Source organism: Halichoeres trimaculatus, unplaced genomic scaffold (genome assembly GCF_033239565.1).
Source record: "Halichoeres trimaculatus isolate MK-OKI-2021-1 unplaced genomic scaffold, fHalTri1.1 fHalTri1_scaffold_2, whole genome shotgun sequence".
NCBI lineage: Eukaryota > Metazoa > Chordata > Actinopteri > Labriformes > Labridae > Halichoeres > Halichoeres trimaculatus.
In genome coordinates this window covers 4,784,496-4,796,818 of record NW_027437180.1, presented here as the reverse complement: position 1 = coordinate 4,796,818, position 12,323 = coordinate 4,784,496, and the positions used below count along the sequence as shown (strand labels likewise).

Sequence of the window (12,323 nt, the reverse complement as noted above, 5' to 3'; positions counted from 1 at the left end):
ATGGTTATTAAGCTTCTTTCAACTTCCAAGAAAATTAAAACCCATCCATAGCTTCTCACATGGTTGTTTCGCACCATCGTGGATTTCCTTCCTGCCATGTTTCACCTGTGCGGCCCTGTGAAGCCTCCTTTTCCTGTGAACAGTTCATTGCGCTCCATCCACGTGCTTTAGGAAAAGGAGTCCATGGAGCTCCCTCGTGCAGAGGACGCCCACCACAATATAGCCCGCCTACACAAGAAGGAGGGCAGAGGAGTTTTATTTAATAGCTTTCTCTCTCCTTGATGAGCAGAGACTCCGTTTATTGTCCATATACGCTCCTAAACTCTTTGTGCACCCAGAGGTGGAGCAGCCGAGTTATTGCTTCTTGCAGGTTATTGCTCGGCCTGTTATTGTTTGTCCCACTGCCCGCTGATAACGGCACTGCAGGGAAGAGGAGAGATTTATTCTGCGACAGCCTGTTAAATCTTCACATGGTCAGCCTGGTTACCATTACTGGGACCCCTCTATTGGGGACAGGGCTGTGAAATAGACTGTGGCTGTACTGTAATCCAATTTAACAATGTCTGCTCTGCCTCTGAGGAGGGTGAGGGGGTGGGTGGGTTTATGTTATCAGATTGTTTTAAGGTTTCTCTTTCTTTATTTCTTCACAGGCCAGAATATTACATTGATTTCCACAGGTTTGCTAATACTCTACTCTAATTGTGACCATTTGTCTTTCTGCCCCACTCCCTCTTTCTCTCCCTCTTTCTCTCTGTCCCCCTCTCCCTCTCTCTTTGATGATGGGGTAATTCTTTTCTGTGGGGGCTGTGGGCTCAGCGAGTTTGTTTCTGTGTGCATAATCCCCTCTCTCTGGACGCCAGCGTATAAAAGCTTCAATAGGCCCGGCGCACTCTCACACAGAGCTCCAGTCCCAGCCCAGAGTCTGCTCCTTTACACACTGAGACAGGTAAGACAGGGGACAGTGGATCTTTCAGGGTGAGAAATGGGAGACAGGATGAAACCTGCGTTCTGCTAACACTAGACCGAAGGATCAATTTATATTACCTGGTTCAAACAACAGATCATCAGAATTTCACTTCGAAATTTGATCATTTTTTTTGTTATCTGTGAGTTAACAAAGAAGAGAACTTGTCTTTATGTTATTCTCGTGAATCCATTCTAGTTCAGTTTTAAAAGGTGCCGGTTCAATTCAAAATGCGATTCTTCGATATTTATATTTTTTGCGAATTTTAGTTTTTTTTTGTTTTGTTTTTTTACACCAGACCATGTAAAGAGTTAAATGATGATGATAATGTCTACAGACTATATCAGGAGCCATATTTTCCCATAAAATGCACATCACGTGAGTCAGAGAGAAACATTTCACCCTCTGCTGGAGAAAAGTGGTAACTTTTTATCCAATCCAGTTTATAAACAAAGACTGAAATATAGAATTGAATTTGAAGGAATCCCGATATAATGATTTTCAGTTTTTATCCCACCCCTACCAAGTAGGATGTACTTCTTTCTATCTGTACCATAAACTTGCTTCAATGTTACTAATAGAAACATTTGAATAATTTTGTCATTTGATGAGTCGAGAATTTGTGGCTAGTTTGTAATCTGAATTTCATCTGTGATTCAAGGAACTGATTCAATTTACTCTTCAAACAAAAAATCACTGGAATTTCACTTCTAAATTTGTTCAAAATTTTTATGTAAACTGTGAGTTAAAAAAGCAGGGCACTTGTCTTCAAGTAGTAGAGCTGGGATGATAAGTTATTCTGGTGATTCGATTCTATAATGATTTTTGGGATGCCGGTTCAATTTAAAATATGATTCTTAGATATCAATATATTTTTTTGCGCTTAAAAGTGTGCGTTTTTTTAAAACCAGACCATGTAAAAAAGTTGAATGATGATGATAATGTCTACAGACTATATCAGGAGCCATATTTTCCCATAAAATGCACATCACGTGAGTCAGAGAGAAACATTTCACCCTCTGCTGGAGAAAAGTGGTAACTTTTTATCCAATCCAGTTTATAAACAAAGACTGAAATATAGAATTGAATTTGAAAAAAAAAAAAAAACTTGAAAGACAGTACATCCTACTTGAAAAAGTAGGATGAACTTCTTTCTATTTGTACCATAAACTTGCTTTTAATGTTACTAATAGAAACATTTGAATAATTTTGTCATTTGATGAGTCGAGAATTTGTGGCTAGTTTGTAAGGAACTGATTCAATTTACACAGACAGACAGAAAGCAGCTGCAGGTAGTGATGGATAGATGAGGTGTCATGAACTGTTGCGGCGCATTACCCAAAATGTAATGACATTGTGTCGGTCCTGTGTAACTGTGTTGCCAGAGGCGTATTTAGTTGTTTGGGGGCCCAAGGCAAACCCGGTCAATGGGGCCCTCCATGTCCTTGTAACTCATCTTCTTCAGAGCTAGACTGGCCTTCCCTGGGTCTACTGTCTCTTTCCCAGAATCAAGGCATGAGACAGTGCTAATCTCGTGGTAACTTAACGTAACTAAATGCATTTCCTCAAGTTCTGTACTTTGGTTTGATTTTGAAACAAGTGAATACATAATTTAGTCCACTTTGTCCTGGATTTGAAATCTTTCATGGTCAATTGACAGCTTATTTGTCCCACAGTGGGGAATTTACAGAGTAACAGTAACAAACAAGAAAGTATGAAGTGAAAAACATTACAATAGGTAAATATTGAAAAAAATAATGTAGTAAAGAAAAAATATGTAAATATCAAGCACAACATAAAACTGAAAAAAACTACTGAAAGAGGTGATATTTACAGTTAGCATATTTTTGGTACTATTATTTTAAAGTTAATGTATTTTTATCTGACCCCCTGTCCAGTGAGTTATGTATCCAAAAAAGAGATTTTGTACAATAATGTTTATCCCCCAATTTGAGAAAATTATCCTGTTTCCTGGGCTAGATAAAGTCCTTAAAATCCTAAAAGTCGTATATGTTTATCTACTAGCTGCAGGTATCATAGTGGGAGTAGCTGATGCTAATTTGAAGCCCTGATCCTAAAATGGGCTAACATTTAAAAGAATAAATAAAGGGAAATGTAAGATTTAAAGTCAAATTAGTACAGCATGAGAAAATAAGGCACACATTTAGCTGTGACAAAGCTACAGAGAGTCAGACATGAGCCCAGCTTTGTCCATGGATCACTTAGGATTTTGAGTTTGAGTGATACGGCAGCGAGTTCCAGGATTTCGCTCCTCTGCCAGAAACATTAGTTTGAATTAAAGATGTTTAGAGAGATTCTTGACTGTCACCACTCGATGCTGCTTTGCTGGATCTGCTGCAGCTTTGTTAGAGCCTGATATGTAGCAATGACTCAAAATGTGACAACAAGCCTAAATGTGCTGAAAAAATGTAATAACGCCCAGAATGTTATACCTGGTTGATGATACAACAAAAGTGCTGAATTTATTTATTTATTTTTTTTACATTATGAATCATTTTTATGTTTCAGTTACATTCTAACAAGCCTCTTTGTGCATTTTGGATGAGACTTTAAATGATGAAGGAATAATTCATGTTTAAAATTTATCATTTTGGATAACTTGAAGAAGTGATGTTGAATCTTTTTCATTAAGGATTTTTACGGCCCCAAACGTAGAGGCACTCTCAGGATTTGATTCGTGACTTGTTTGGTGGAGACTCGGCAGTTAAACTTGGTGTGGTTGCGTCTGAGCTTTGAAAAACAAGAAGGAAAAAAGCAACAAGAAGAGAGAGAAAGGGAGATGAATCTGTTGTTGCAGTTAACCGACCGTACTTTATACACTTTTGGAGCTTAGTTTGATCTCAACCACTTTCTGTCGTCTGAGGAGCCTGTGATGATTATCATTCACTGAGCGCTGAGCACTGGGCGCGTGTTATTGCCCTCAAGCTGCTTCAAATCTGAATCCACAAGTGATGCTCTTACTTTGATGCATCAAGCTGTCACAATTATTTCTTTCACTAAGCCTGAGGGTAAAAAACAAATATCGCCACAGTCGGTAACTGATTTTTGTTTTTAATTAACAGAAACATAAAGTGAAACTCCCCAACTCATCCATCGAACTTGAGAGTGCCTCGATGTGACAGTAATAGACTGCCTTTTATTCCTCTTTCTCTCTCAGTCATCATGTCTGCAGGAGGAGAGAAACCAAAGTCTGCTTCCCAGACTGATGGGAAGGCAGCTCAGAACAAGATGTCTGACATCGGCACCATGTCCTCCAAGGTAAACAGCACACACAAGTAAACACCTCATGAAGCACGTAAAGCAGGTGATAGATATTCTACAAATATAGCGTGCAGGCTTTTCACAGCCTGAGAGGCAGCTGGCATCACACCAACAGTTACCTTCTGGGATGATGTCTGTAATGATGACCTGCTGCTTCTTTTCTGACAGTGAGGGGGTGGTCGACAACCAAAACTGACAGAAAAATACCACGTTAGACTCGCACAAAGCTGTCAAATTACACAGCCGTTTAACATGGCGCTGCCTCCTTCTTGTTGAGTTTCTTTCTCCTCCACCGTGGCCTTGTCAAGTTAATTCTCTCCACCTGTGCCTGTTCCGTCCCCTCTTTCCTCACATCATCTCTTCTTTTCTGTCCCCCACCCTTCAGATGTCTGTGTTTGACCAGGAGAACTTCCAGGGCCGCTGCATTGAGATCACCGGGGAGTGTATGAGTGTGTGCGACATGGGGATGGAGAAGGTGCGCTCCCTGCGTGTGGAAAGTGGTCCGTAAGTAGCCCCCGTGCATTTGCAGCTGCACTTACACACCCACCCAGGTACGCATAATGCACCAAACACACCCACTCGTCAGAGCAGAGAGGAGAGGATTTCACAGTTACACCCCTGATTATGTGACACTTCCGATTTACATTTGCAGCATGTAGCCGAGGCGGTGGTGGGCTTGTTTCACAGAGAGAACAGCAGAATGAACTTTAAAACCCAAACTAATGCGGCAAAGCAACACAACTTTGGTATGAGTGGAGGAATAATAGAGGAACAGCCTGGAACAATTAACACAAAAATAATGACAAGATGAGGAGAAAATTTGGTGTTTAAGTAAAGAGCTAATAATTGAAACTGCAGCAAATTATTCCCTAATTATCCTCATTATGTAACAGACATTTGTTATTAGGCTTTCGTAGTGTTGGCAGTTCAACAGGCGCACAAAAGAAATTTAGGATCAACATGGAGGCAGCAGAAGTTTGATTAAATGAAGTCCTTTTTTGACATCAAATGACAGGATTGTTAATGAAACTTTTTCCCCTTCCTCTCCAGCTTCGTGGGCTTTGAGCAGGTGAACCTCTCTGGTGAGATGTTCATCCTGGAGAAGGGTGAGTATCCTCGCTGGGACTCCTGGAGCAACAACCAGAAGAACGACTACCTGCTGTCCTTCAGACCTGTCCGCATGGTAACCTCCCTCTCAGAGAAACACCACACGTGGCAGCTTGTCTTCCATTTCTTCTCATTGAACGTCTCTTCCCTCTCTCCCAACTTCTCTCGTCAACTTTCTTGCAGGACCCAGAAAAGCACAAGATCTCCCTGTTTGAGCTGGCAGAGCTTAAGGGTCGCAAGATGGAGATCATGGACGATGATGTCCCCAGTCTACCCGCTCATGGTTTCACTGGCATAGTGGGCAGCATTTCGGTCAGCTGTGGAACGTGAGTGCTTCATCACAATGTAGTTCCTTTCTTCTGTCCTTCTTTTCCTCTCCAGGTTTTTTTTAACACTAATACTAGAAACATAAAACCATCTTCCTGTTTGTTGCTTGGGAAAGTTGAGCTAAGGCTTCATTCATTCAGGCGAGAACGATTGAAACTGTAGGCAGCAGAGAAATGTTCAATTTTGAGGTCGGTTGTCAGAATCTATACTGCACCGTGGAAGTTAAGTTGTACTGAACTCTGCCAGAGTCACTACCATCACAGAGCAACCAGAGCTTTTGAGTGAAGAGTGACCATGCTAACTGGATACCTTCAGCTGAACGTGTCAGTCAGTACCATAGACTGTAAAAAATAAATGGACGTCATCTTGCTCTACTCGAAGTGAGGCCACCACAAGAACTGCTCCCCCTGGTGGCTGGCTGCAGTATAGGTCAAAAAATCAGTCTCTCCAGTCATTCCGGATGGGCTGTGGACTTAAAAAAATTAATACACCTGGTAGAAAAGTTTCTCACATCCGATTGTGGTGGTGGCTTGAAGATATCATTTGGCTGTCTTGTATCCAAGTCCTTTTTTTTTTTAAAGTTTTGTTTTAATTAGTTATAAGAGGTTAAAAACGAGGTTTTTCGTCATGTTTAGCAATAATTGACAGCTGCCATTCTTCCGTATTTTTTTCGGGGATTATAAAATATTTCGGGAGGTGGAGCCAAGAAGTGATTAGACTCTTGAAAGAGTCACCCAGCTCCACTCAGATTCTCCCAGTATCCCTTACAGTCATTACTGCGCAGACTCTGGCTGCACAACTGCTGCCAATGGTGGTGCCAGTGATGGGGGTATTTTGGCTTCAAAACCGTACAATTGTAAATGGGCCATGCTGTCCACATTTTATACAGTCTATGGTCAGTTTGTTACATGCAGCATAGGAAATTGGACTTTGAGCTTAGTTGGCACGAGATCGGACTGAGCATAGCTTGATCTACACTCCTAGATAATGCCATTGCAATTGGACCACTGTTGGATTTGACAATACTCGGCGAGTCTCAGTACACCATGGCACTGGCAAATTTCACCCAGATGAGGAAGTAGACGACCAAGATAAATAAGGTTACTGTGCTCCGAACAAAAAACAAGTATCATGTAATATAGTTGACACAGATAATATGTAAGAACCATAAGGAGCTGCAGCTGCATCCATCTTGGCCATCGTCGTTTGAATTAGAGACAGACCGATATGTGGGCCGATACTGATACAGATTATTTTTAGTAAGGTAGGCCAATAAGGGATATTTGAAGCCAATATTAATTTGCAGTCAAAGTGCAAGTATTGGTGTCAAAATTTTGAACAATACAAACTCCAACACTTAACTTCATTCAAATACCTTTAAGCATGAGTTTATCAAGCAGCTCCCAGGCTCAGCAGCATGTTGTATAAAGTTAAATGAAAACCTGACAAAAAATAAATAGCTAAAGTTTTCTACAGTAAATAAAGTTTTCCAAAATTTCAATGTAACTGCAGTAACTGTAATAACTGCACGGCTGATTGGCTGTTACCCGAGCCATGGCTCTGCTTGTAACCAATCAGATGGTGCTGTGTGTGGGACAGTGCTGGGGACTGAGAAGTGACTGCAGGCAGCGGAGCTGCTGCACCAGAGCTGCAACAACGCAGTTTTAAATTCGTTTCTTATCGGCCACCGAATTAAAAAAAGGCCGATGCCGATATGCCTCAAAATGCCAAATATCGGCCTGATAATCTGCCTGGCCGATAATCGGTCTATCTCTGGTTTGAAGTTTCTTCCTCTTCAGGTTAACCAAAAAGGAAGCAACAGTCACTGGTGTTTACCAGTGAAAGTAAAACACCAGAGCCTTCCTGGGTGTGAGCTGTTAAAGGTGTTTCTGTATCAGCCTCAGTTAACCAGGGAAGACTGCAAATAAGTTTGATAATAACTGATTAAACTATTTATGAAGAGGTTGGTTTGGAGCTGAGGTTATGATGAAATAAGACACTTAAGACTCAATATGGAGAGGAAACGGGGTCAAATTAATAGATTTCACGTTCATAGTAAACCTGAAACTGTTCTCATTAACAATCATCAAGTACAAAATTATTAGTATTCTGACAAGTTTGCTGCAGTCCTCCGTCTAGACATAGTTTTCTGGCTCCTTCAGTATAATTCAGGTATCATACTCAGTGGTCTGTGAGCTCATCTTTTATTTCAAACGGTTTCTGGTTTGTTGACATATCTTCATATTTAACAGTCTGTAAATGTCCACAGATAATTTAGTCATAAGCTGCTAGTGAGTTGTCTTCCATTCACTCACTGATATCTCATGAAGCTAGGAGTCATTTACTGTCAGTCAAAGTAAAGATAATTAGGTAAAAACTGCTGTTTGGAGTCACAGTTTTACTCTGCAGTACTTCTGTTGCCAAAATGTGCCTAACAATACCTGTTTACTAACAGCTAAGGCATCTATGAATGGGAGTAGTTCTTTTCTATTCGTCTTTTAAAGGATTAACTTTTTTTTTTTTTTTTTTCAAATGTAGAACCACATTTCACTGTCATGTAACAATGCAAAACTTACCTTAAGTTTACAAAAGGTGACCAAAGGTAACATTTTAAAGGTACCTGTTGCAGCCCAGATATGATGATACATTCTTTCAGAGTATCTAAAATAAAACTTCAACAGAAAACATTTCACATATGCTTTTTTCATTATCAGATATAAGTACAAAGATTAGCTAAAGGATAAGATCTCATCAAGCTTGCCAACCTCTTTCTGATGCTAACCTTCACTTTGAGGGTAACCATTCATGTTTTTGAAAACATTTGACTTTTCTGATCATGAGGACACATCAGTTTTAAAATCAGTCAAAAATCCCTCACACAGCTCTTATTAAAGCAAATCAATCCTGCTTCAGTCTCCAGCTTACAGACTGCAAAGTAGAATTGATCTATTTGTCTCCACAGGGAAGCAAACATGTTTCCAAAAACTGTTCCCTCTTGCATCCTTTCATTCTCCCGTACAGACGACTGAGCTGTAACTCAGCTGTCTGGGATCCTGTCTCGCGTTTCCCACATTGTAATAACATCCGACAGAGTCTGCCGCAGCACCAAACCCTGTTTTCGTAACAAAAGAATCCATCTAAATGTGTTTCTGCGTGTGTCAGATGGTTACCATATCTATGTCGTCATTCTCGAACAGGGCGGCATATTCGCAGACTCTGAGTGTTCTTCTGTGAACGAGTTCAGGAATAGAGGCTTTTCATCAGCAGCTACCAGAGGGTGTCATGAACGTCAGCAGCTTTCTGTCTCTGTTTGTGCACCGAGGTGTGGGAGACAGCAGACACAGTTTATTAAATACTGTGATTACTTCATTTGTTGTGCTTGAGTGTGTCTGAAACAGCTGGAGGGCCGCCTGCCCCGTGGTTTCACACCTGACAGCATGACAAAACAGCTAATGTCTTCATTTGTGCAATGTTTGTCCTCTCTGATTGCTCTGCAGCTGTCTTTCCTGCATCTTTTCCCACTCTTCGCTCGTCACTCCTTAAAGCCTCGTCAAAGCATTAAATCTCTGATTAATCGCAGATCTTTGTTGTAGTAACTTTCCATATTTCTTCAACCCTTCAGTTTCTTCCCTCTGTGATAATGTGTCCTCTTTCTGTTTCCATAGCTTTGTGGGCTACCAGTTCCCCGGATACAGAGGCAGCCAGTACCTGCTGGAGAAGGGGGAATTCAAACATTTTAATGAGTTCGGCGCCCGCTCCCCCAAGATGCAGTCCATTAGGCGCATTCGCGACATGCAGTGGCACCCACATGGCTGCTACAATGTGACCTCCAAGTGAAACTCAGCGAGGGAGAGGAAGAGAGGGATCGGAGGAGAGACAGAACACAGGAATAGAGGAGAAGGAGGCAGGGCAAAGAAGGAGAGAAGGAAGGACAGGGTGTAATACTTCTCCTTTGTCCACTAAGCTGTCAAAGCAGGTCGACCTTTTTCGATGTTGCAACAGCTTCAGCTAATGACAAAGGACGGTTCAATGTAAAGAAGGAGATAACTTGACGAACCTCTGACTGTTTCTAGTCACACAGCCTTTTTCGTCCTCCCTCTCACATCATCTCTGTTTGTCAGCTCACTTCTCCCCTCTCTCCTCTCCTTCTCTCACTTCCTCTCTCCCCCTCAAACTCCTCCTCCGCACCTCACCAGTGTCAGCCCGTTACAGCCTGACTGATGGGGGTGCCAGTTTGGATCTTTGTGTGCTCTTGTGTTAAGGAGCTGAGGCACTAGAAAGCCACAAAAAGACATGTGGTCCCACGTTCTTTGTGCTCAGTCCCTCATCAACCCAGAACCTAAATAAAGCCTCTCACACCCTGCTTCTGCTGAAATGACGTCTTCTTTAACAAATGAACCACACAGACCCAGGGACAAACCACCAAATACTGAGTTTGATCCAAACAGCCCCCTCCAGCCTGTCTTACTGCTGTTAATTTGATCAATTTTAGTGATATTTAACAAGTTACCTGAACTGGCAGTGTTGGTTGAAAACAAAGACTTCTCTTGTTTCTTCACAAACAAAACTTTTCTTGTTGCACCCTGGTTATTCTTTCTTTAAAAATCATACAAAAGACAACCGTCTATAAGGTTTTTCCTTTTTTAAATCAACTTATTGTGCTTAGCTCTTGTGTCCAGCTGAAAGAAATTGAATCCAGCCCTAACAAACTTTAAAGCAAGATTCTTGCTCAGACCCCAACATTACTGAATGAAGTGAACTGGGAGGAACTGTGTTCATACACGACTTGTTGACCACCTGGAGAATTTAGCTGTGTGAAGAAAGTTGACGAAGTGAGAAAACACAACCTGTTCCTCATAAAGATACCAACTTGTTGAATTTACGAAATGAAAGTGCCAGATACTAATGTTACAGGTTATCGACACGTCTCAGAGCACCGGGCTGTGAGTAAACACTAAAAAGTCTGCTCACCTTCTGGACACCAAACTGAGTTTACAAAGTTTGATTGTTTTCATATTTAAAATGATAGCTCCATGTACTGCCTTGTTGCTTTGCATCATGGGAAAAGTTGTTTGGAACAAAGAAAGTAGTGTAAAAAAAAAAGGTTTCTCGCCATTCATCTGCTTCAAAATTATTGTCACGTGCCTGTACAGCCAACACAGCCACAGGTGATCTTAAACAAGCTCATACCACAGTGCATTTCCCAGTGTGTCACTCAGAAACCATACTGCACACGGAGATCACATGACACAAAACAAGCCTCCGCCAAGGTTCACTGGATGCTCGCACAGTTTCAACAGATTCAATCCATTCAAGTGAGAAATTACCAAAATCCACAAAAGATGGTGTGGGCAGTGACCCTATATGTGGCTGATACACTGTAACCAAAAAAAACCAACAAATCTATAAAAAAAAACAATAAAAGCACTAGGCAGCAAAGCTTCTAGGTAAATACTGTAAAATTACAGTCAGACGCTGCAAAAAACATGAAACTACATGAAATAACTGTAAAAATACAGGACCAGATTTTACAGTCAAAATAAATTAAAACACAGTATTGCTGTAAAATAACATAAAAATACAAAACACAATGTAAGAATCACTGGGTACAGGGTCCGCACAATGGAGCACAGATAGCCGGTTCACGCTGTGTGTGTTTTTTTTTTTTTTTTGTGTCTGTGATCAAAAAAACAATTCATTCCTGTATTTTTACAGTTTTTTTTTTTACGTAGTTCTGTGTTACAGTGTTTGACTGTAATTTTATGGTATTTGTCTGGTAACTTTGCTGCCAGTGATTTTACCATATTTTTTACTTTTAGTTTTTTTTATTAGTGAATTGCAACCATAAGTGAGGAGGGTACAGGGTTCAGCTAGCATAATACCTAAAAAAAAACCACTCCAGGGATGTCATTTTACAGATGATATCTGTAATTTTACAGTTTTGTATAATGTTTCTGAAAAACAGAAAAAAAAAGTAAAAATTGAGGGTTAATAACCGTAAAACTTAGATTTTTTTTGTCTTTGTAAAATTAGTGAAAATATCTGTAACTCTACTTGCATTTTGTTGTTTTAGAAGAAAACCAAAATTACAGACCATTTCCTGTAAAATTACATTTATTTAAACAGTGCAGGAGACTGCCAGCTCCAAACAGCGGAAAGCGTGTTAAAATAATTCCAAATATGTAGAAAATAGGTCAAAGTTTAAAAAAATGAAGTAATATGGGTCTCAGAGGCAGAAATGTAATGTCCACATATGAACGCTGGGTCTTAAGAGGTCAAACTCAGCTTAGCTGGGAGTGAGTTCTACCAATACATGTGACACATACAGAACCAAGTGTTTCCCTTCCAATCTTCAGGAGACTAGAACTGAAGCAGCGAGTGAGTGGTTATCATCAATAGCTCAGATAGATTGTGTGTCAGAGATGTTTAACTGACATTTATTTGCTACCTAGTAAACAACTGAGAGGCTAACTTATTCATTTTACATGTGGTCTTAAATACTGTATGTGATGGGGATAAACAAAAAGCCTGTCAACAAATGAAGAAAAAAAGTCATATACATCACTGATGAACTAATAAAGCACTAAATCTTTAAAATATATCTTTGCAAATCCTTGCCCAAAGGTTTTACTCTCACAGAAAC

The 12,323-nt window shown here is 40.4% G+C and overlaps 1 protein-coding gene across 1 annotated transcript; it reads left to right on the top strand.

Annotated features, from left to right (window-relative positions):
• Positions 1–913: 913 nt before the first annotated feature.
• Positions 914–10,031, top strand: LOC141807841 (beta-crystallin B2-like). The gene is made up of 6 exons (XM_074694062.1): positions 914–946; positions 4,143–4,243; positions 4,632–4,750; positions 5,297–5,429; positions 5,537–5,679; positions 9,346–10,031. The coding sequence occupies exons 2-6, from the start codon at positions 4,148–4,150 to the stop codon at positions 9,515–9,517; spliced, it is 663 nt and encodes a 220-aa protein (XP_074550163.1). The 5' UTR covers positions 914–946; positions 4,143–4,147; the 3' UTR covers positions 9,518–10,031.
• Positions 10,032–12,323: the final 2,292 nt, after the last annotated feature.

What these genes read in the sequence shown, in the direction of transcription:
- LOC141807841 (XM_074694062.1), top strand. Translation starts at nt 4,148, where the DNA reads ATGTCTGCAGGAGGAGAGAAACCAAAGTCTGCTTCCCAGACTGATGGG. An exon ending in CCTTCAGACCTGTCCGCATG is followed by an intron (nt 5,430 to 5,536) that starts GTAACCTCCCTC and finishes ACTTTCTTGCAG; the next exon opens with GACCCAGAAAAGCACAAGAT. An exon ending in ATTTCGGTCAGCTGTGGAAC is followed by an intron (nt 5,680 to 9,345) that starts GTGAGTGCTTCA and finishes CTGTTTCCATAG; the next exon opens with CTTTGTGGGCTACCAGTTCC.